The sequence below is a fragment of the Helianthus annuus genome, chromosome 16 (genome assembly GCF_002127325.2).
Source record: "Helianthus annuus cultivar XRQ/B chromosome 16, HanXRQr2.0-SUNRISE, whole genome shotgun sequence".
Taxonomy (NCBI): Eukaryota; Viridiplantae; Streptophyta; class Magnoliopsida; order Asterales; family Asteraceae; genus Helianthus; species Helianthus annuus.
Window position 1 is genome coordinate 66,406,943 of NC_035448.2, and position 23,341 is coordinate 66,430,283.

Sequence of the window (23,341 nt, forward strand, 5' to 3'; positions counted from 1 at the left end):
TAACCTCTACATTCAGGGACTGAAATGGTAACTAAAGTTACAGGGGTATTTTGGTCTTTTCACTGATTTACAAACGAGGCGTTAATGATAAGGACCTGATTGACAACCACTGGGACTGGAGTTCCGCGGTAAATCTCAGGGACGTAAATTGTACTTTACTCTGTTATAATTTACAACAAAAAAAATGAAAAAGAGAAAAACATTAAATCCATATATAATTACAGAATAAAATGATATCATATCATGGTATGAAAAAGAGTGTAAAACCTGCCTACAAATTGAAAGAGAATGACATAAACAACAACACAAAGAAAGAAAGCCAGAAAGATATCCCAAATTTTGCTTGCAAGTTGTCAGCAGCAACTATCGACTCTAAAAGAATTCCCAATTCCCAATCCCCCCTACAAAATCCATTCCATAAACCCTAGATACATACAGGTAATCATTTATTCATTCATTCATGTTTCTCAAATAGGTTTGCACAAACATCTTTGATCTTCATCGCATCTGATTATTAATTCTTCATCTGAACATTTCAGTTTCCTTTATTCTTCCAGAATCTTCTCCGATGGCGGCACTGTCAGTCTCCGACTTACCGGCGATGTATACGCTGCTTTCGAATTCACTTAGTGGAGATGAAGCTGTTCGCAAGCCTGCTGAATCCACGCTTGCTCAGTCCGAGAATTTGCCAGGGTTTTGTTCTTGTTTGATGGTATGACTTTCTTTCGATTGCGCTTTTTCATGCTTTTCTAGGGTTTCAGATGTTGATTGTTTACCTTGTCCAAGTTTCATTAGCATTACATTATTTTGTTTATGTTAAATCCAAATGTAGTTCAGATTTTAGCATGAGTTGTGGTGTGGTTTTAGGTGTTGGATTTACTTAGGGTTAGGGTTTGTTACAAGTCGTGTTTGGTTTGAATAATGTAAGAGGGGACTTGTCATAGAAATGTTGAAAGATATTTTATGCATTGTGTACATTTTTACGGAATATTTCTTACCGATAACAAAAAACTTGACATATGGCCTGCATTATGATGTGTATGATGCAGGAAGTGATAACTGCAAAGGATTTGGTATCTCAAGCGGATGTTCGTCTAATGGCGTCATTATATTTCAAGAACAGTATTAATCGGTACTGGAGGAACAAGCGTGACTCGTCGTAAGTCATCTATTTATGTCCATTGCAACCTTCTTATAATCATATTAGTTGTTTTAGAGGGCAATGCTTATTGTGTTAGAGTCCCCTCTTAATTCTAAGGGGGAGGAGGGGGGGGGGTGTGATTATGGTACTATGCATGTGTTATAGTGCACACGTTTTTTTGTTAATGTTTTTTATGGAGCTTGTTTTGCATGATTTGTCTTTGATTCTTTAGATTGATTATGAGATCTTCTTAGCCAAAAAAGGAAGTAGATATGAACAAACCGCAATGAATAATCAAGCAAATAAGCAAAGTACAGTTTATAGGTGTAATGGACGGAATAGGCAAAGTTAATAAAGAACAAGACCACAAATTTAGATAAGAATCTGGAATGATAAGAGAAATAATTCCTATCATGGCAGTGCATTAGCGATAAGAGCAATGCCAGCAACAAAAACGAAAGATAGTCATGGGATTTTTTTGTATTATATAGATGCGAAAATAGAAAGTCATGATCCGAAGCAACTCCTGACAAACAAGGATATAAACAATTAGGAAAGCATGAAATGTTCATTCTAGTTCAAGAGTTTTACCTTATTGCTTTTACTAACATACCTTTTTAAGACCATGTGTAGTGGTAACTTGTTATAATGCCCCCACCATGGGGCATTATCCGACACGTGGCAACCCAGTCAGCATGGGGCGTTATAGCATAAAGTGGTGTAGTGGGGATAATGCCCAAATAATGCCCCTTCCAATTATTAAAAAAAAAAAAAAAAAGAAAAAGCAACATTAATCCTATTGGCTAGTCAAACTTGTTCCCTGCCACCATTGGTCCATTTCCCTGCCAACATTAAGCATCCGGCGTTTTCATTATAACGCCAAGGGTGCATTTTTCAATTTTTTTTTATTATAACGCCCCATGTAGTGGAGGGGTGGGCGTTTTCGGGCGTTATTTTTGAAATTTTTTTTAAAAAAACGCCCCACTACACATGGTCTTAATAGTTTACTATCGTCTAAAGATATACCTAACTGGAAATTGGAGTTTCTTTTTGCTTTGTTTTTTTTCCGTGCGTTATTACTTATCACTTCTTACACTTCTTAGGTAAAATAACTTTGAAAAGAGCTAGAAAGGTTCGCTCTATGTTAACAGAAGTGGATTGATGATCTGAACAGATTTTTCTAACCCTTTTTAGAGTTATTTTACCAATGGAACTTTGAAATTAATCATTTTGAGAAGTAGCTATACCGGCATAACGAAGCATCAATATATTCTTATATGTTTATATGACCTAAAATTAATTACAGTTTCTGTATTTAGCCGAACTCTTTTTTGCTTCTTAGTTTTTTTATTATCTTTTCAATCTGCCTAAATGTTCAAGTGCTAGATCATCATTTGATACCTTCTGACTAATACTTCTTTAGAACATTGATTATAAGGCACACTTTGCCACTTGTATATTCACTATTTTATTAGACATCATCATATCATTTATGATCTTAGATGGTTAAAAACTACCCTTGGGGTTCCTTCTCCTGTAACCGACTTCAATCTTATCTCAAAAATCCACTTGAAATATCAGATACTCAAGTACAATTCTAACACATTCAAACCTTTACTAATTTTAAGTTTCTAATTCTAATAACCTCAACAATTTCAATAATTTTTAATATAACTTTTTTATATAATATAATTTATTAATATAATCGGTTTTGATGCGCGTAAATGTGTACTGTATATATTTCAGGTAATTGTTATGTGTTTACTTTGTTACCATCTTACTAAATTAAGTTGCAGTATTAATATACTAGGTTAACTTGTTTTCCTTTGAAAATTGCTATTAAATCCTGATGTTGAGGAAAATGTTGCAGGGGTATTACTACTGAGGAGAAGTCACATTTGAGGCAAAAGTTGTTGTCTCACTTGAGAGAAGAGAACTATCAGGTGGGACCCGCATTATCTTGTCAAATGGATCAATTTCATAGCTATTTTAGCAATTTATGTTGTTAAATAATGTTCTTGAGTCTTTAACTTGTAGTCGCCTATTGTTTTAGTAATTATTTGATTTTGACCCCAAAAATATGTACGGAATATTCATTTAATGCACTTTCTGTCCCAAAAACAGATTTCTTTGACACTGGCCGTTCTAATCTCTAAAATAGCTCGCATCGATTATCCTAAAGATTGGTATGCTTTCAAACTCTATTAACTTCTGTATAAAGTCTTGTATATTGTTCTCCACAATTGTTACTTCTGTGATCGACTGATCGTTATACCCTACGTTTATTGGACTTAGTTTGATCCTAGAATTTACATATTATAAATCATTTTCACATGTTTTGGTATATAATTTTTTCATAGCATTGTTTATTGCAATAGCCAAATTTTCAGTTGGTGAGTGACATATAGCATGTGAACGAATAAATCAAGCTAAAGTGTAAATGAACTAATTCTTTTAGTGTATCATACGGAGGTTGATAATGTCTTATGAATCATGTTTTTCTTGTTTATGCTTAATGTATGTAATGACTTCTGTTCTTACCTGATCAGGCCCGAGCTGTTTTCTGTTTTAGCTCAACAACTTCAATCAGCGGATGTTTTAACATCACACAGGATCTTTATGATTCTCTTTCGGACATTGAAGGAATTATCTACCAAACGTCTTGCTTCAGACCAACGAAACTTTGCTGAGGTGGACTAGTGTTTTCTTTTACGTATTTTAAAAACATATTTTGTAGTTCCAGCATTATCTTGTAATTGTATATTATTCTTACTATATGGTTTTCACTAATGTTTTGGCAGATAACATCCCAGTTTTTCGACTACAGTTGGCATCTCTGGCAGAGTGATATGCAGACTATACTAAACGGCTTCTCTTCTCTTTCTCAAATTACAAACTCAAATGCTTCTCATGATGATCTTCATTTAACTTGTGAAAGATGGTTTCTCTGTTCAAAGATAATACGTCAGTTGATTGTTTCAGGGTTTCCCAGTGACGAAAAATCTTTACAGGTACTTCGATTCTTTTTAGCAATGTTATTTTTCTTAGCAACAACTTATGTTATTAACTTATTAGTTATTATCTTTTAGGAGGTTCCGCCCGTCAAGGAGGTCTGTCCGTTGATGTTGAAAGCAATTCAATCTCTCCTTCCATATTGTGAGGATCCTCGTTTTGATTTAGAAGTTATTATGATTTTTAATGTATAAAAATCCAGATAAATAATATTTTGAATTGTAGATTCATCTTTCGGTGAACGCTATCCGAAACTTTTTGAATTTATACGGAGGGCATGCACTAAGGTGATGAAGATCTTAGTGGCAATTCAGACAAGACATCCTTATTCATTTGGTGATCAGTGTGTTCTTCCACTAGTGATGGACTTCTGTTTGAATAAGATCATAGATCCTGAACCGGAGATAATGTCGTTCGACAAGTTTCTTATTCAGTGTATCTCTATGGCTAAAATTGTTTTGGAATGCAAGGAATACAAGCCAATCATGACTGGACGTGTGGTAGACGAGAATCTGGTGACCCTTGAGCAAAGAAAGAAAAATATTTCTGGTGCTGTAGCTGGCGTACTCACATCTCTTTTGCCCAATGAAAGGGTCGTACTCTTATGTAATGTCTTGATAAGGAGGTAAGTGAATATTATTCCTCCAAAAGATTTATTTATTAATTGTGCGTATGGTAATGTAACAACATGAATGTATATATAGAGTTCAGAGTTTACATGTGGGTACCATACTAATTACAGCTGTGAAAAATGAACCTTAATTTATTTCTCTTATCTGCATCTATATGTTGAAGTTGCAATTTCGACTCATTTGCTTACATATAGGTCGATTTGTTTTTTTTTTTTAAATATTAAATTAGTCTAATATAAATAAGGGAACGTATCTAATGGGCCAAACGTGTGGTTGAAAGTTAAATGTAACTATGTAAGTGTATTTTAAATGCATGCAATCTTTTAAATCACTTTATCTAAATATCCAGATTGTTATTGCCTTATTGGTAATATATTGATAATACTGTTTTTGTAACCAACTAACCATATTTATTTACTTCAGTTATTATTACTTAAAATACGTGTTTTAAATTGTACTGAAAATCTGCTATATTAGGTACTTTGTACTAACGTCAAGTGATTTGGAGGAGTGGTATCAAAACCCCGAGTCTTTTCATCATGAGCAGGATGCAGTTCTTTGGTCTGAGAAACTAAGACCGTGTGCCGAAGCACTATATATTGTTTTGTTTCACAATCATAGCCAAGTACGATTAGTTGATACTTCAATTTTATCATTTGTTATTAATATTTTGGAAGGTGTTTGATTTCATTTTGTACTTATGCAGCTGCTAGGCCCTGTTGTTGTTTCTATTCTTCAAGAGGCAATGAATGGTTGTCCTCCTTCAGTAACTGATATTACTTCAGGGATGCTTCTAAAAGATGCTGCTTATGGTGCAGCTGCTTATATCTATTATGAGCTATCAAATTATCTCAGCTTCAAGGATTGGTGTGCCCTTGTTACCATTCTAATTGATTCATAGTTTCTGTCACATATCAAATTTTGTAGGCCTGTAAATGAACCGAACAAACACAAACATATAATCGAACATTTTTTTTCAGTTCGTGCTCGTTCATTAAGAGAACGGGCATGCTCGTGTTCGTTTAAAATCTAAACGAACAGTCCAGGAACGCAAACGAACATAAACAAACAAAATTAAACGAATATAATTGAACAAACATAAAACAACACTAATGAACATAACTGAACAAACATAAACGAACACACATGAACATAAACGGGCATACATATTAATTATTGATTAATGATTAATTACTATAAGTTCTATTGGAAAGCCCATTTTTATTACTGGAAAAGCCCATTTTTGTTACTGGAAAGCCCAATTATCAGTGAGTTATATGTATGTAAGTAGTTAGAAAGCCTCTTTTATGTTTATATATTTATCTAAATATAACTCCATATGTATTTATTAAGATATAAACAAATATAAATGAACATGAATGAACATAAACGGACGTTCACGAACATATATGAACAAATAATTTTGTTCATGTTCGTTTGTTTATTAAATAAATGAACTTCCCGCCGAACAAGTTCACGAACAGTTCATGGACATTCGGTTCGTTTACCAACCTAAAATTTTGTTCTCTCCTGAGTTCTTTTATATATGAAATTATACTTTTTACATGCTTGGATTTCTTACAGGTTTAACAATGCTTTATCATTAGAACTCACAAACGATCATCCTAACATGCGGATCATACATAGGAAAGTTGCACTTATTCTTGGTCAATGGGTTTCTGAGGTAAAGAATGTGTATTTGTTATCGTCGGGTTCTTGCTCTTTTTTAATTAGATCATGTTTTTATGTGTTTTGGCGTCTTCTTTTTCTTGTGAATCTTGAGTTTGTGGTTATTCTACTTGTTAGCAGTTGCTTTAGTGATGTATCAGAAATTAAAGTTTTTTACCGGATGTTTGTTTTTTAAATCTGCAGATTAAAGATGATACCAAACGACCAGTCTATTGTGCGCTGATTAAGTTGTTGCAACACAGAGACTTGTGTGTCAGGGTATGGTGGTTCAGTCTACAAACTTGTTGTATTTAGTTTCTTTTCTATCTGTTGTCATCTAAAAGTTCCACTTTGCTCTTTATTATTCAGTTGGCAGCATCTCGATCATTGTATTTCCATATTGAAGATGCAGCTTTCTCACAGCAAGAATTTTCTGATCTTCTCCCAGTTTGTTGGAAATTGTCTTTTAAACTGGTTGAGGATGTTCAGGAATTCGATTCCAAGGTTCAAGTTCTAAACACAATTTCTGTATTGATTGCCTATGTTGGTGACATCATTCCATACGCCAATGAATTGGTTCAGTTTTTTCAAAAGGTGTGTATTAATCCCATGACACAAAATCGGTCCTGTTTCATGTATCAAGTTATTATCTAGAAATATCATAATCTAATTTAGAATTATTTGTATTTGAAGTCGTGGGAGGAATCTTCTGGTGAAAGCCTTCTGCAGATTCAGCTTTTGACAGCACTGAAGAACTTTGTAGTTGCTCTGGGTTACAAGTCCCCTATGTGCTACACTGTGCTGTTGCCCATTTTAGTAAGTGGGCTTGATATTAGTAGTCCTGATGAACTCCTTGAAGACAGCATGCAGGTACTTGAATCTTCTCTTTACTTAAGAATAAGTAGGTGTGGAAACTTCGATCCGTTTACATATGAATGGGTTGGTTTGTCTGTTCATTATGTTGATAATGAAACTGGAGACTTAAATGTGCGCAGCTATGGGAAGCCACAATTTCTAATGCCCCTTCAATGGTCCCGCAATTGCTTGGATACTTCCCAAGTCTAGTGGATATACTGGAAAGAAGTTTTGATCACTTGAAGGTTAGGTTAAAACCCAGAGCTTGTTCTATTATCTGCTTTAGTTTTACCTTTACGGACCAGCCACTTAAATAATAACATAATTTTGGTTATATTAGGTTGCTGCATCTATCATTGAAGGTTATATAATTCTTGGAGGGACGGAGTTTCTAAGTTTGCATGCTTCAAGTGTTGCTAAGCTGTTTGATATTGTTGTGGGAAACGTCAATGATAGAGGCTTACTTTCTATTCTACCTGTCATTGATGTTCTGTTTCAGGTATCCAAGTGTTTTGGGTTTATTTGCTAATATTTAATATTTTACTTATCATCATTACTTTGCTGTTGACAGTGTTCTCCTTCTGATGGGCCACAGTTAATTAGCAGCACCCTTCAGGTATGTTACATGTCTACAGTTGATATATTAACGCTTTTTTTTTTACTTTTTTTTTTCGTTACTAATGAGAGAGAGGTTGATGGATTTTACTGTGTTTTAACTATATGGTAGAAACTGATGGTTATATGCTTAACTGGAGATGACCGTGTTCCTACGAGTACATCTGTAAAAGCATCTGCAGCTGCCATTCTGGCAAGGATTTTGGTAACAAATACCAATTTCTTGGCGCAGTTAGCATCAGAGCAATCACTTTCAATGCTCCTTCAGAATGCCGGTTTCTCCGCCGGGGAGAACATACTTCTTTGTCTCGTTGATGTATGGCTTGACAAGGTTAGTATATTTGACCATTAGTCAAACACTTACATAAATCTAAAACTAAAAGACATGTGGTTACAAAGGTTAAAACCATGTTGGACTTTATAGAAACAAATTTGCCTTAAATTCATTTGTCCGATCAACCATGTTCCGCTGACTTCAGTTTATAATGTATTACTAAATATATTTCTTTTATCTTAATCATTTGCACAACTAAATATATTTCTTTTATCTTAATCATTTGCACTGTATTGGTTGCAGGCTGACAATGTGAATTATGTTCAGAAGAAGACGTTTGGATTTGCACTCTCTATAATCCTGACATTGAGGTTGCCTCAAGTACTTGATAAGTTAGATCAAATACTGAGGTATATACATAACTAACACTTGATTATCATATGAATCATGTTTCATGAAACTAATTGTTGGTCCTTTGTTGTCTTTTGCAGTGTATGTACAAGTGTAATATTGGGTGGAAGTGAAGATGCAACTGAAGACGAATCTAGGTTAGAATCGGTCTATGAATAATTACATGACTATAATTCTTTCAGAGGTTATTTATTTATTTATTTATTTATTTTAATCTAACTTGAGTTCCTGTTTTTTTACTTGTACCTTAATAGCAGCAGTGATAGTATGAGCTCTAGCCGACCTCAGTTTCCGAGTAAAGAGTTCAGGAGGAGACAGGTAAATAATTTATCTACACTTTCAAAAAAATATTAATTAATTCCAAAGTATCAGTATCTTGACAAATGTACATATTTCTATTTGTTAGCAGATGAAAATGTCGGACCCGATAAATCAGTTGTCACTGGAGAACTCGGTGAGGGAGAATCTTCAAACATGTGCTAACCTACATGGAGAGGCCTTCAATACTGCCATGGCTAAAATTCACCCTTCAGCACTTGCCCAACTTAAACAGGCTCTTAAAATGACATAATTACTCCAATGCCATTTGTGCCATATCCATTTTTTTTCTTACCAATTTGGACCAGATTCGGGGCATTCTTACCATACCATGCATGATAGAGATGCTCATAGAGTAAAAAACGTGAGGTGAGGTACAAGTCACATATCATCTCAAATTAATTTACTCTCGTAAATTTACATATATGCCACATGCATGCACATAGTCAAGTCTAAAGGTGTTCATGTTTGCGTTCAGCTAGTTTTGACAAAAAATATGGGCCAAACTGCTAACTACAGTTTGGAAAACAACAAACCAAACCAGCCTGTTTTGGTCGTTTGAACCATTTCTTTTCTCACTCATATGATAAAGATGATTCATGATAAAATGATAATTTTGTTTTCCTCGTCATAATTTTTTTAACAGCCAAAATTGATGTGTGAACTGAACCACATAAATCTCAAACGGGCTACTCAAGTCATGTTGAATGTTTGTTTTGGCAGGTGGTGGTTTACAGATTCTTGTGATTTTGATTTTTGGGATGGATTTGTTTGAATTAAGTTGTGGTTTCTTGAAGATGCAGAGGTGCAGTGTAGATAGTGTGGTCCTTCATGTCTGTTTTTTAAGGGTGTGAAGGTCAACATATTTACTTTTCATGTTTGGCCGAAAATTGTTACATCAAATGAGTTGTAAAACTATGGAGATTTTGGTTGCAATTGCCTGCACCATAAATCAAGCCTTTGGCTCTATACCTGACAAGTTTGGAATTGAAGTGGTTTTTTTTCTTTATTTTTATGTTTTCATGTCAGGGCATATGCTTTTGAGTAAAATAGCTTGTGTTATTATAATTTGTTTTAAATAGTTTTAAAACCTTTATAATCAGATAAACCACAAAGGGTACAAATTTACATGAGCCAGTTGCTTAATGCCAACACAAAACTCTTGAAAACATGATGTGTTATTCATTGTGCTATATATATAGGGGACCGCTAGAATAAGAACCACCCCGAGTTGTAAGAACCGCGAGAATTACACCATCCGGATCGCCGTTTACCACGATTTTTTTTTACAACTAGATGTGTGTATTATAAACACATCCGTAAAAAAAAAATTTAAACGCCGCGCCCGAGGGGGTAGTTTTTTACACCACATGTTTGGTGTTTTTATTTTTTTTTTATTTTTTTTTACACCAAACTTGTAGTGTAAAAAACTACCCCCTCGGGCGCGGCGTTTAAATTTTTTTTTTTTACGGATGTGTTTATAATACACACATCTAGTTGTAAAAAAATCGTGGTAAACGGCGACCCGGATGGTGTGGTTCTCGCGGTTCTTACAACTCGGGGTGGTTCTCATTTTAGCGCAATTCTATATATATATATATATATATATATATATAGGTAGAGGATCCTGTAAAAAGTGGGTCTTTTGTAAGAAGTGTAAGAAATAATCTTGGAATGACAAGTGTCCCTCCTCTTAATTAATTCAAAAGGGTAGTTTAGTAATTGTATTTTTTTGTCATTTAATTGATTTACAATATAACTGAAAAAAAAACTGACTATGAGAATGTTTAGGGATTGATCACAGTTCACGTCATCTTGTTAACCTTCCGTCATCGTCTTCTCCGAACTCCGATTCAGATCATCTTCTCCGATTTGAACAAAATATATTTAGGGAGTCCAGCGATGCAGGTTAATGTGTATCATAGTGTTTTATTCTGGTGTTCTATTAAGTTGTATGGTGTTATATTTATAGAAGGTTGCTGGGGATTCCAGATAAAACACCATGACTTGAATCATGGCGTGGTGTTTTATCTGGTGACATTGTTCATGGCATAGTGTTTTAAACATCTGGAGACAAAACACCACGCCATGAACAATGTCTCCAGATAAAACACCACGGCATGAATAATGTCTCCAGATAAAACACCACACCATGAACAATGTCTCCAGATAAAACACCACGCTATGAACAATGTCTCCAGATAAAACACCACGCCATGAATAATGTCTCCTGATAAAACACCATGACTTGAATCATAGATGTTTAAAACACCACACTATGAACAAGGTCTCCTGATAAAACACCATGACTTGAATCTGGGAATGTTTTGTATTTATAAAACACTACGCCATGAACAATGTCTCCAGATAAAACACCACGCCATCAACAATGTCTCCAGATAAAACACCATGACTTGAATCTGCGATTACGTTTTAAAAATCTGGGAATGTTTTAAAGTATGAAGAAATTCGCTGATTTTTTTTTGGAGATTGATGGCGGTTACATATAATTCGCTGATCTTTAGGAGTTTGATGGGTGGTTTTGAAACGGTTACCATATTTGAAATGTTGGAAAAGTCACTATTGCCCTTCAATTTTACAAAAGCCCCTTCTAATTAAAACACAATTTACACTTTAATACCCTATTGATCTCAACCATTAGATCAAAGATCCAATGGCTTAAAACACTTCTTACACTTTGGACACTTTTTACCATATCCCTACCCTATATATATATATATATATATATATATATATATATATATATATAGAGGAAGTGTAATGTACAAAAGGGGTAATCGTACTTCACGTACGCTAATACCCTGACCGTCAGATCTGTTTGATCATCTCGCAATTAAGGTTTAATTATTAAGGGCAGATTAGTATTTTTCATTCTTGTCACAGGGGTAATTCAGACATTTACTTAAAAACAAATAAATTACGCGAGTTCGTTATCTCCAGCATCCCGGTAATTACGATCAGTATCAGTTTCAATTAATTTCCATTTTTCAAATTATAAAATTAGCGGTTATTGGTGGGCGATTAGGGCTTAATCATTTTTTTCATTTTAATGGATCCACAGAGTAGTAATGCTCGAAACACAGAAGATGTCGAATTTGAAGATGCAGAGGTCGATACCGGACTTGAGGATGCAGAGCATTATCGGAATCCGACATCAGGCAACATTACCTTAGACGATCAGACTAGTAAGTTGTAACGTAAATGGCTGTATTAAATGTGTTGTGTTTTATCTCCATCATTTTCATAGTTATTAGTTTCTTGATTGTGTTTTTAATCACGAGTGTTTGGTTGAATGTAAGAGAAGTTTAATTTACTGGGTGGTTTTTGTTTATGCGGTATTTAGATTTTCAAGTGTTATTAATTTTACATGCGTTATTTTTATAGTGATGCGTTTTTTTTTTTTCAATGTTCCTGATTCCGAAGCGTTATTATTTTTACATGCGTCATTATTTTTACAAGCGTTATTTGTGTTGATGCGTTATTTTTTTTCAATGTAGCTGAAAGATTGTATATCCCAGAGGTAGCTTCATCATGTGTTCCTGTTATTGGAATGGAGTTCTCTTCCATAGAACAAGCATATGTTTTTTATCAGACATATGCCAAGAAGGCAGGGTTCTCCGCTCGAAAAGGAGGTGAACATCATGTTGGTGGTATTATTAGGTCTAAGTATTTTGTGTGTTCAAAAGAGGGGCATAAACCACAGGCATATGATGATAATTATTCGAAGTTGTCTAAGCCATATAAACGTAGGAACAGACCGACTATTCGAACCGGCTGTAAAGCACAAATTAAGCTTTGTTCGACGGATGGGGTGTTGTTTAAGGTTGATAAGTTTGTTCAATCGCACAATCATTCATTCGTGTGCCCCAAAGACATGCACTTATTACCAGCTTATAGACATCTGTCTGAGACACAAGAAGAGATGATATGGGAGCTTGGTACATTGAATCTTGGGCCAGTGAAAGCCTTTAATATAATGAGAAAAAGATACGGCGGGTTTGAAAATGTAGGCGCAACTAAAGACGATTGCAAGAATTTTAGAGCTAGGATACATAGCTACATCGGACAGTATGATGCAGATATGGTTATCAATAGGCTGACCGATAAAAAGAAGTTTATGGTTGATTATTCATTCTTTCATTCGGTCGATGAAAACAAACGATTAACCGGCCTGTTTTGGGCCGATGGCTTGTGCAAACGTAACTATGCTGAGTTTGGAGATGTCATATCGTTTGATGCTACATTTAAAACCAACAAGTTAGTCATTAGTTCAAGCTTTTTACTGGTATTTTTTTTATAATCATCTTGTTTTTTTATATTCATTTTTTGTATTCACATTTTGAAGGTATAAAATGGTTTTTGTACCTTTTACTGGTATTGATAATCATTGTCGAAATGTGACACTTGGAGCCGGGTTGTTAGCATCCGAAAGCATTGAATCATACAAGTGGCTTTTACAATCATTTTTGAACTCATTCGGTAAGCAGCCGAATGTGGTTGTCACTGATCAGGATCCCGCGATGAAACAAGCCATCGAAGCAGTGTTCGATAAGAGTAGGCACAGATTATGTATGTGGCACATAATGAAGAAACTTGCTGATAAGGTTAGGTTCAAATAGAGTATGCGTGATTATGTTAGAACTGGCGTAATAGTTGTATTCAGTTCATATCTTTATTTGACCAGACTAAGAATAGTCATAATGCGTTATTTATTTTTCTACATGCGTTATTATGTGCTTTATTCTTTTTTTCATTACACCGTCTAAGTTCCAATTCTTTGGTTTAATAGGTCGGACATCAGCTGTGCAATAACGAAGACTTTAAGAGACGTATGTGTGACATTGTATGGACAGATTCGATTACGCCAGAAATGTTTGAGAGAGAATGGAAGCTGATAATGATTGATTTCGGTCTAACTGAGAATAAGTGGCTTGATGATATGTTTTGCATGAGATCTTCGTGGATCCCAGCGTTCTATCGTCATGAGCCTATGTCTGGGCTTATGCGGACCACTTCTAGATCAGAGAGCGAAAACCATTTTTTCTGTCAAGTTGCGAATTCTCAGCTTACCCTTGTTGAGTTCTTTAACCATTTTGACGGTGCAATGGACATTCAAAGATTCAACCATCGGAAGAATGACCATATATCTAGAAATACAGTCCCGGATAACTTTTCTGAATCTACTCTAGAGGATGATGCCATGAAAATTTATACCAGGTCAATTTTTGCTGATCAACAGGCAGAGTTACAAGGAACATTGTCCGAGTGCCTTCCTATAGAGACTAAAATTGAGGACCCTTTTTTGAGGATAAGTATGAAGGATTGGAAAGCTCACGGCGACGGTTTATTAGAGGTAATAATATATACATCAGCTAGTATGCATTTATTGCCAAACCATGTTTCCTTTTTATTTTTTTTTATTATTTTTTTTTTGTGTAGGTATGTTTCAAGAAGGGCGAGGATGTAATTGCATTATGCACGTGTCGCAGGTTTGAACAATATGGATTGTTGTGCAAGCATATATATTTCGTGTTCAAGATGTTCAAAGTGAAGGAAATTCCCAACAAGTATGTAATGAGAAGATGGACTAAAGATGTGGTACCGAATGATCTTAATAATACATTTGATATTACTGTTGACGCTGATGATGCGCATAAGAAGGCCAAAGAGGTTGCGTATGAGATTATGCAGACTGGAGAGTATCTTATTGGTAATCTGATCAAAGATTTCGATCATCTACTTATAGTTAGGGATCGGATGAGAGAGATGAAAGAAATGGTTGATGAACTTCGCATAACCAAGCCCATCGACCCTAAGTTTGATAGATATTCACGGTTAATTGGTTACGAGAAACCAAACACTGACGAGCCACCTACAGTCCGTGTGCCAACCGGTATTAGAAACAGAGGACGAGGTTCACATAAGCGGATTAAATCAAAAAAAGAGAAAATTATTAGTCTAAAAGGCAAGAGAAGTCGGACATGCAGTGTTTGCAATATCAAAGGTCATGACATTCGAACCTGCGAGGTGTTAAAGGGTAAAGCTACTGCTGCTGATAAGGTTGATAATAAGGAGGGGAGGAAAAGAAGAGCAATTCAGTTAGAGAAGGATCCTAATTTAGTTGATGAAGAGGACGAGGAGGTTGAAAGTGGTGACGAAGAGGAGTTTGAGGAGTCCGACGAAGCAGAAGATAGTGATTTTGAATGCGAAGACGAGTAGTGTTTTAACAATACAGACATTCCATATTTAATGATTTTTGTTGTGACTGAACTTTTATGTAATCTATGACATTCACATGGTTTTTTTTTTCACATGATATGGGTGATTATATATCTCAAGAGTAATTGTTTTTTTTACCCCTTTTTTTGTGATTAACCATAACCATACACAGGACTTTTTTTTTGAAATGGAGACTTCAAGTGACCAAACACTGATTCTCATCTACGTAACTAGCGTATTAAAAGGTACAAATTCATGCGTGATAATACGTAACATGCATTTTTTTTCATATCAATATTGCTAAACCAACATTCAAAAAAGTATGAGACATCAAGTGACATAACACTGAGTCTCATCATCACAACTAGCTATGGGTGGATGATTTTACCAAAATATACCCCCACATATAAGTTCAATACACACAAAACTAGACTTTAAAACCACCATTGTTCAAAATACCAACAACACATTAGGTCATCCCGAAAATCAACAAAATAGTTTATTAATCAGCCATACCACTTACTTCGGTGACATTATCTTCCCAACCTCCTTCTCGGACGTCTCCATCTTCTCTTCAACGGTCTCCACTGCATCTTTCAGATATGAGTATACTAAGTTATCTGCCGATGCTTGATCCTTCATCAGTTGTATTGCTTTATCCCTTAACATGGACTTCGGTTCTTCAAGCAGAATTCCCCACACTTCCTGTGTTTTTTTTTGATGTTCTAATATCCTGCCCTGCACATCGAGAATACTGTTACAGGAGTTAACATTACAAGCAAGTTCCGTTAACCTGCGGGTATTCAAGAGCTCCTTGATTGCTTCGTTTGCGGGATTTGTCGACATTGTTGTTATTGAAGAGAGTCTGATATATGTTTTTTTATAGTATATGCCTAATGGGAGGGGTGAGTGAATCTTATATGTGTGTTATTTGGTAATTAATTTTGGTAGTTGAGAGATATTTTTGGTAAGTTAAATTTAATATTTTACATCATTACAAGTCTCTACAAGTCATATCGACTTAATACTAGTCTATATAGTTATAGGGTTTAATTATTTTTATACATCAAGTTGCATACTGATAATGTCTGCACAATTATCACTGCATGCGTTATTTTTGTTACTTCATGCGGTATAATTTTATTAACAATTGACATGCGTTATTTTTTTTAGTTAATGCGGTATAATGTGGACTAGCGTGATTTCATGCGTAATTAAAACTGGGGCATGCGTTTTTTTTATAATTCCTGCTGTATAAATTGGTAAGCGTTATTTCTTATATTCAAGCGTTATTTTTTAACAAAACTACAAAAAAAAAAAACAGCTGTCATGGTCAATAATTTTATATTTGTGAAAAAATTGACCATGATATATGTTTTTTTATAGTATATGCCTAATGGGAGGGGTGAGTGAATCTTATATGTGTGTTATTTGGTAATTAATTTTGGTAGTTGAGAGATATTTTTGGTAAGTTAAATTTAATATTTTACATCATTACAAGTCTCTACAAGTCATATCGACTTAATACTAGTCTATATAGTTATAGGGTTTAATTATTTTTATACATCAAGTTTGCATACTGATAATGTCTGCACAATTATCACTGCATGCGTTATTTTTGTTACTTCATGCGGTATAATTTTATTAAAAATTGACATGCGTTATTTTTTTTAGTTAATGCGGTATAATGTGGACTAGCGTGATTTCATGCGTAATTAAAACTGGGGCATGCGTTTTTTTTATAATTCCTGCTGTATAAATTGGTCAAGCGTTATTTTTTAACAAAACTACAAAAAAAAAACAGCTGTCATGGTCAATAATTTTATATTTGTCCTCTTGCTCTGCAATTCCCTTTTATATATCGATGGAAAACCATTCATTTTTTATCCGTTCAATTTTTATTTTAAAACATGGCAGAGTCTTGTAATTCATCGAGTGGTTCGTCTTCCTCATCAGGTATGCGTGCCTATCTAAAAAAGAGAATTGAGGATCAAATAGCTGAAGACAAGTCTTGTAAAGACTTGCTAGAAACTAACATTCATAGGGTCAGAGAGAACATGAAAAGGAGGGAAGAAATACTGAATTTGTTGTCTGGTATGTCAGATTCAAGTGTCAAAGAGGTGGCTATGATGTTTATGGTTGATCTTGGCAAGCGGGATGAGAAACAGTTAAAACAACTCGCGGACGCCATTACCGTCTTGGGATGCTCTTTGGAGTTGAAGATCCAGTTTCTAGAGACTTATTTCTGATGGTTTTTATGTATCGTCAATCATATATGGTTGCGAAATCATATCTATCTAAGTGTTTTTTATATTTTTGTATGAAAGTTGTGTTTTTGAATAATGAAAATGTCCGACTAGTTTATGTTTATAACTAGAAATTATTAGAATTATAAATAGAAATAAAAAATCCAAATGACAAAGATGTTTGGAACAAAAGACAGCAAGATAGTAGTCCTACGACTTTTCATTTTGTTTCCTCTTTTTGAGCTTGAAGAACTGCTCTAATCTGTTACTTATTTTGCTATCTAGATCGTGCAAAGCTTCAGCGGGGATCGAATTCGCCATAAAGTCCGTAGCTTTGTCGTATACCTCCTTCCTTATAAGATTGTAGTCGGACAATACAATCTTACTAAGATACTTGTACCGCAAAAACCGTAGTTGTGAATCTTGCATTTCTTTCTGGTCTTCCGTTTTAAACCCTGCATTCCATGGAGATGTGCCCTTGTATGTCTCCATATGCCTCATAGTGAAGACACCACAGTCACTACCGTTTTGAAGAGTTCTCCACTCCATTTCCTTTCGAATTATTTTTGCTTTTTCCAACTTTGTTATCCACTCTTTTTGTCCAAGTTTGCCTTTTAGGTATAGCACTAGGACTCTCCGCTATAAGCACGATAAAAAATCATATTATTACCTATTCATCATAAGGATAAAAAGCTATTTAGAATTACCAGCTTTTCGGGGCGTCCACGGTAGCGTTTGGTAAACGATTCGGCATACCGAGAGTTATCGATTAACTCGATATCTCCATTTTTCATGTTAAAGCATAGGCACCAGTAATGATCAGAAAGTAGTACTGGAATGAAGATGAGATCAACTTTGTCAACTTTCTTCACCTGATACTTACACAATATATCGTCTACGCCTGGTCCGAATACTTTCAATCGATCACTATCTGTGATTTTTGGCTCAAACATTTCGTCTTGCTGCAAGATTTTTCGCGATTTTTTTCATAAAAAATCAAACCATGCGTGATTAACATATTTAGTGATTTTTTTCAAAAAAAATGCAACCATGCATGATTAACATATTAATTTTCCAACCTTTGCGTGATTAATGTTGGAAAACTTACCAATATTGTAGTTGGTAAGAACAGCCTGTAGGGTGATGATTTTCTGTCCCTTTTTTTCTCTTCAAAGTTTAAAACATCTACAAATGTGTCCATTCCACCATATGATATGTATTGCGATGGGTGGAAGGTTTCAAATATGATTTTAAGCGCTTCGACTCCACTGTCAGACTTGTATATCAATGTCCTGTTGTTTTTTAATACCAACAAAGAAAAGTTAAAAAAAAAAAGATGAAAATTTTTAACTAATTTTTAGGATTCAAAATCTTACCCAATATCTCCCATCGGAGCTAAGAGATAACAGATGATGTTTTGGTCACGTACCAAAAGTGGCTCATATAGGTTGGTTACCCTGTTGCAGTAAGGCGATCTATATGCGTCACCTAGTTCTGCCAGCCGCTTTTCCCTCTTTTCCCTGATCATCTTGATACGCGTTGTTACTAGCTGTGTATGCCTCTCGTCATCCGTTTTATTTGTGTCGCTGACACAGGAGTTTTTTGATTACCCGCACTTGATGTTTGCAGGATTGGAGCCAATTTTAAAAGTGTCTCAACAGACTGCATTTCTGCTTCGGTCACTTCAGCAGGTTCATCAGCTGATGTTGTCGGAGGCTTATCTTTATCATAGCCGTCGGTTATTGTATTCTGTTTATGTGCTTGTTGCTGACTGCAATCTGCCAAATTTACAGGTTGGTCCATGTTGTTCACCACATCTGCTTGCGCCACTGTTTTCATGTATGATTTGGATTAATTTGTTTTGTAATCACAAGCTAAAAAAATGCACCTTTGTTTAGTAATGAACATATTTTTGTTACCTTCTGTAGTCTGCCTGTATACGCCTGGTTCGATGGTTTGTAAGGCAGCCAGGCACGAGTCCGAAATACCACCATCTTCAAATGGGGTATCATGAACATCATCACATCCTATAAAATCCCATACGTTTTGTTTTTATTAATCATAATTTCACGTAAATATTAACAAATAAGAGAAGTTATTATATACCTTTATCTTTCACCGTGTTTTGATGTTCCAATTTTGCATCTCCATCGCCCTCTAACTCTTGATTTGTTTCGCCACATTGTCCGACTTTGTTTTGAACCACCTCATCACCAGCATAACTTACTTCAGCAGGTATCGAAACTGTATCCGTAGAAACGGAATTTTTAACCGCATCATTCCATCTTTTACACCTTTCCATAATTTCAACATCCCAGAAAAACTTCTCCTTTACACCCTTAACGAGAGCATTCATATCCGAAACAAGAGAAATGTATTTCTTTATATTATTGTCCATTGTTTTCAACAACACCTGCGGAATTGGACACTCAAAAACATCAAGCGTGATTAACAGTTATAGCGTGATTACAAGTCTAAGAAGCCAAGTTGCAAAAAGTTCAAGCGTGATTAACAGTTCTAGCGTGATTACCAGTTTAAGAAGCCAAGTTTCATTTTTTTACAAGACCATTCGTGATTATCACTTTCTAGCGTGATTAACAGTTATAGCGTGATTCCCAGTTTAAGAAGCCAAGTTTCATTTTTCTACAATACCATGCGTGATTATCAAGTTTTATATCATGCGTTATTAATTTGTTACCCAGTATGCGTTATTACATCTACAGAATTATTGTCTAACATCATAAACAAGCTCTATAGCATCTCTTATTGACAGAAAAAAAAAATAATAAATAAAAATAAAAACAAACAAAAAATCAAGTTTACCTTTTTATTTTTTTTCGAGGCTTCCCACGCAGCATGATCATAGATCACCCCGGTTAGTTGAACTGGAGTGCTGCAGTAGTCAATCTCTTTTTGCGTTTGTGTCCCTATGTCCATTTCATCTAAATTCATGTCTGAAATATGTTCATTCGGATTCCACCCGTCAAACCAATCCGTATTTGATGGTATGTCTCCTTCGTCAATCGGATCCTCCCCATCCAGGTTTCCAGTCAGGTTTCTTCTGTTGTAGACATGTGTCGTATCCACTGGTGGTATCATGTACTCATCCGTATCTTCCATATCATCTAATGTATTGAATTCGGTGAGGTTTTCTTGTACCGCAGCTGCCTCGTGTATCGGGATGTTGTCAGCGAAAAGGTCAGTGTACACCGTCGATGTGTTTTCTTTTACGATTTCGAATGGTGGGATTTCGAATGGTGCGGTCGTAGCCTCTTGATTTTGATGATCATTGCCATTTATGCGCGAGGCAGTAACATGTGGTTGATCCTGGCGATTATCATTTGCTCCTTCGTCTTCTTCCACTTCATCACAATCTTCAACACCTAGCGGCCCGTTGTTGTATAAATATTCTTCCACGTCGTCGATCATACCAGAGGTTACATAATGTATGACAGGCATTTTGACAGGTTCATCGAAAATTTTGTGTCTTTGGTTGAAATAATGGCTGTATAGAAGCTGCATATTGTTTTTTGAAAAAAAACAAATTATTAATATTAATATCGTATTTAGCATAACCGTTAAAGATGTGTACATAACATACCATTAGGAATGCAACCGGGCCATTGTATTGTGAGTCTAACTTTTTCCAACCTTGTCTTGTTCGTTTCAGCGATTCTAAAACGAAGGAGCACCAGTCCAGATTTGGAATGTCTTCCTCTTTGTCAATTGCAAGTAGAAAACTTTGTTTAACAGTTGTTGACTTTGTTATCTCTACAAACAAAGTGTTCCAGTAGGCTAGGAAATTTAGCTTGAATAATCGTCCGCCAGTGGTTTGCTCTGACATAGTTCTTGCAAGCAAAGTATGAGTAATTTTGTTTCTGTCTGGCCACTGGTTTTTGAACTCATCTATGGTTGTTTCTGCGCCTTGAGTAGCCGTATTTTTCTCCACTATTGCTCCTTTTCTAGGCTTATTTTTTTCTCGTACAATAACATTACCCTTTGGAATACCAAACACGTCATGTACTGAATCTCGGGTGATTTTTATCTTGTGATTTCCTATGTTTAGTGTGCTGTATTGCTCGTCATAGTTTCGTACGAGCCAATACCCTAAACGTGTGCTTATATGATAAAGCTTTATATTAAGGACATCACCAAATCCAATGCTTTTCACATCCGCCACCTGCGCTTCAGTAAAGTGCTTAACTGTATCCAAAAAACCTGAAGGACTGCACCGTAGGCTTATTACATCATGATGATAATGATAGAACGGTCTTGGTTCTGACCTAAAAGGTTCTGCATCGGTAATCTTCCGTTTCCCCTCGATAGGATCCATCTGCTTTTCGTTTTTCGATTGTTTCTTTTTTACTGGTTCAAAGTCTTCACCATCTTGGTTAGTTGTAGTACTTGGCCTTTTTCTTGTGTTTTCACCTCTTTTGACTATCAAATTTCTAATAGGTTCTTCAAAGTCATCATCATCATCTTCTAGACTATAGTTTGTATGCTTTTTATTAACCTTTGATTTATGAGGTTGCTTTGTCATAATCGCCTGAATCGGGGGTTCAAAATCATCATCATCATCAGCAACCCCTACATCATATTCCAATACAAAGTTTTTAAAAGATGGGATGAATCATGCTAATGCTGCTTGCTATCTCAAAATCTACAACTACACAATTTTTAAGCTAGAACCGGTATGTCATATCAATATGTAATAGCTATCATACTAATGCCGCTTGTTACCTCTAAATCACCAATTTTACAATTACCGCAGAAACCCAAAGATTATAAGTTTCATATCCCAATTCACACTGTAATCTGATTCAATATTTCCATATCAATCTTGCTAATGTTGTTTGATAGCTAAATTGATTCAATTACACAATTAGATCAGACGCCCCAAATATCAAGTGGTAAAATGCCCAATTTCACAATGTAACCTAATTCCGCTAGTTTATTAAAGAGAATCATCATCTAATGTTGAGCCTGATAATCCCGCTTCTACATATTAATGAATCAACAAAAAATTACGCTTGTTCTTATCAAATAACGCTAGTTAATCAACCCTAATTTTGGCTTGAAAAACATCAACCAACATCAAAACTGTAGTTATGCCGCTAATGTGCACCGGCAAGGCAACCTAATTCTATATTTCCATATCAATCATGCTAATTTTGTTTGATAGCTAAAATGATTCAATTTCACAATTAGATCAGACGCCCAATATCAAGTGGTAAAATTCCCAATTTCACAATGTAACCTAATTCCGCTAGTTCATTAAAGAGAATCATGATCTAATGTTGATCCTGATAATCCCGCTTCGACATATCAATGAATCAACAAACAATTACGCTTGTTCTTATCAAATAACGCTAGTGGATCAACCCTAATTTTGGCTTTAAAAAACAACAATCAACATCAAACCTGTAGTTATGCCGCTAATGTGCACCGGCTTCACCGGATCATTTCTTTTCTTGCTCCTTCTTTCTCTTTTAGCTGCTTCAAGGTATAATGTAACCGCCGATTAGTTCAAGTATAAGGTTGGGACTGTCTAACAAAATAAACGGGATTGAATCGATACCTCTTAATGCCGTATTCGTCATTCTCAAGTGAAATCGATGTTCGTTACTATTTCACCGTTGTTAGTCTTCTTTCACCGACGGTCGGAATCGTCTTTTCTCCGTCGCTCCGAGTCGTTTGAAAGTCACCGAATTTTTTGATGAACAAATATGGTTATTGATTAGATACTGAGATTTAGCCGGGTTTTTAGGTATAGGAATTGACCACTTTAACCTTTGATTCAAATAATTACGTTTTAGCCAGACCCTTAAACATTTATTTAATCCCGCTTTTAATCGTTTGATCCAACGGTCAGGATTATAACGTATGTTATGTACGATTAGTCATTATGTAGGTTAACCGCCCTCTATAT

At 35.3% G+C, this 23,341-nt stretch overlaps 3 protein-coding genes across 13 annotated transcripts; 2 read left to right on the top strand and 1 right to left on the bottom strand.

Annotated features, from left to right (window-relative positions):
* Positions 1 to 243: 243 nt before the first annotated feature.
* Positions 244 to 9,961, top strand: LOC110896006 (importin-11). 11 transcript variants are annotated; one of them, XM_022143407.2, is made up of 24 exons: positions 244 to 438; positions 558 to 712; positions 1,050 to 1,159; positions 3,012 to 3,084; positions 3,266 to 3,327; positions 3,691 to 3,832; positions 3,943 to 4,152; positions 4,231 to 4,297; positions 4,379 to 4,778; positions 5,263 to 5,410; positions 5,492 to 5,652; positions 6,370 to 6,469; positions 6,658 to 6,732; positions 6,823 to 7,047; positions 7,147 to 7,323; positions 7,449 to 7,553; positions 7,649 to 7,807; positions 7,880 to 7,924; positions 8,036 to 8,254; positions 8,501 to 8,607; positions 8,689 to 8,745; positions 8,863 to 8,926; positions 9,015 to 9,295; positions 9,650 to 9,961. In XM_022143407.2, the coding sequence occupies exons 2-23, from the start codon at positions 569 to 571 to the stop codon at positions 9,177 to 9,179; spliced, it is 3,015 nt and encodes a 1,004-aa protein (XP_021999099.1). In that variant the 5' UTR covers positions 244 to 438; positions 558 to 568; the 3' UTR covers positions 9,180 to 9,295; positions 9,650 to 9,961. The 11 variants fall into 11 exon arrangements, with proteins under 11 accessions (XP_021999099.1, XP_035841707.1, XP_021999103.1 ...); XM_035985814.1 differs by having other exon boundaries at positions 9,653 to 9,961; XM_022143411.2 differs by having other exon boundaries at positions 9,018 to 9,295.
* Positions 9,962 to 11,996: 2,035 nt separating this feature from the next.
* Positions 11,997 to 15,166, top strand: LOC110893582 (protein FAR1-RELATED SEQUENCE 5-like). The gene is made up of 5 exons (XM_022140680.2): positions 11,997 to 12,132; positions 12,445 to 13,204; positions 13,293 to 13,551; positions 13,737 to 14,300; positions 14,387 to 15,166. The coding sequence occupies exons 1-5, from the start codon at positions 11,997 to 11,999 to the stop codon at positions 15,164 to 15,166; spliced, it is 2,499 nt and encodes an 832-aa protein (XP_021996372.2).
* A 2,370-nt stretch (positions 15,167 to 17,536) lies between these two features.
* LOC110897144 lies at positions 17,537 to 18,984 on the bottom strand. The gene is made up of 4 exons (XM_022143995.2): positions 18,789 to 18,984; positions 18,521 to 18,704; positions 18,120 to 18,374; positions 17,537 to 18,051 (listed from the first exon to the last, which is right to left on the bottom strand). The coding sequence occupies exons 1-4, from the start codon at positions 18,938 to 18,940 to the stop codon at positions 17,623 to 17,625; spliced, it is 1,020 nt and encodes a 339-aa protein (XP_021999687.1). The 5' UTR covers positions 18,941 to 18,984; the 3' UTR covers positions 17,537 to 17,622.
* Positions 18,985 to 23,341: the final 4,357 nt, after the last annotated feature.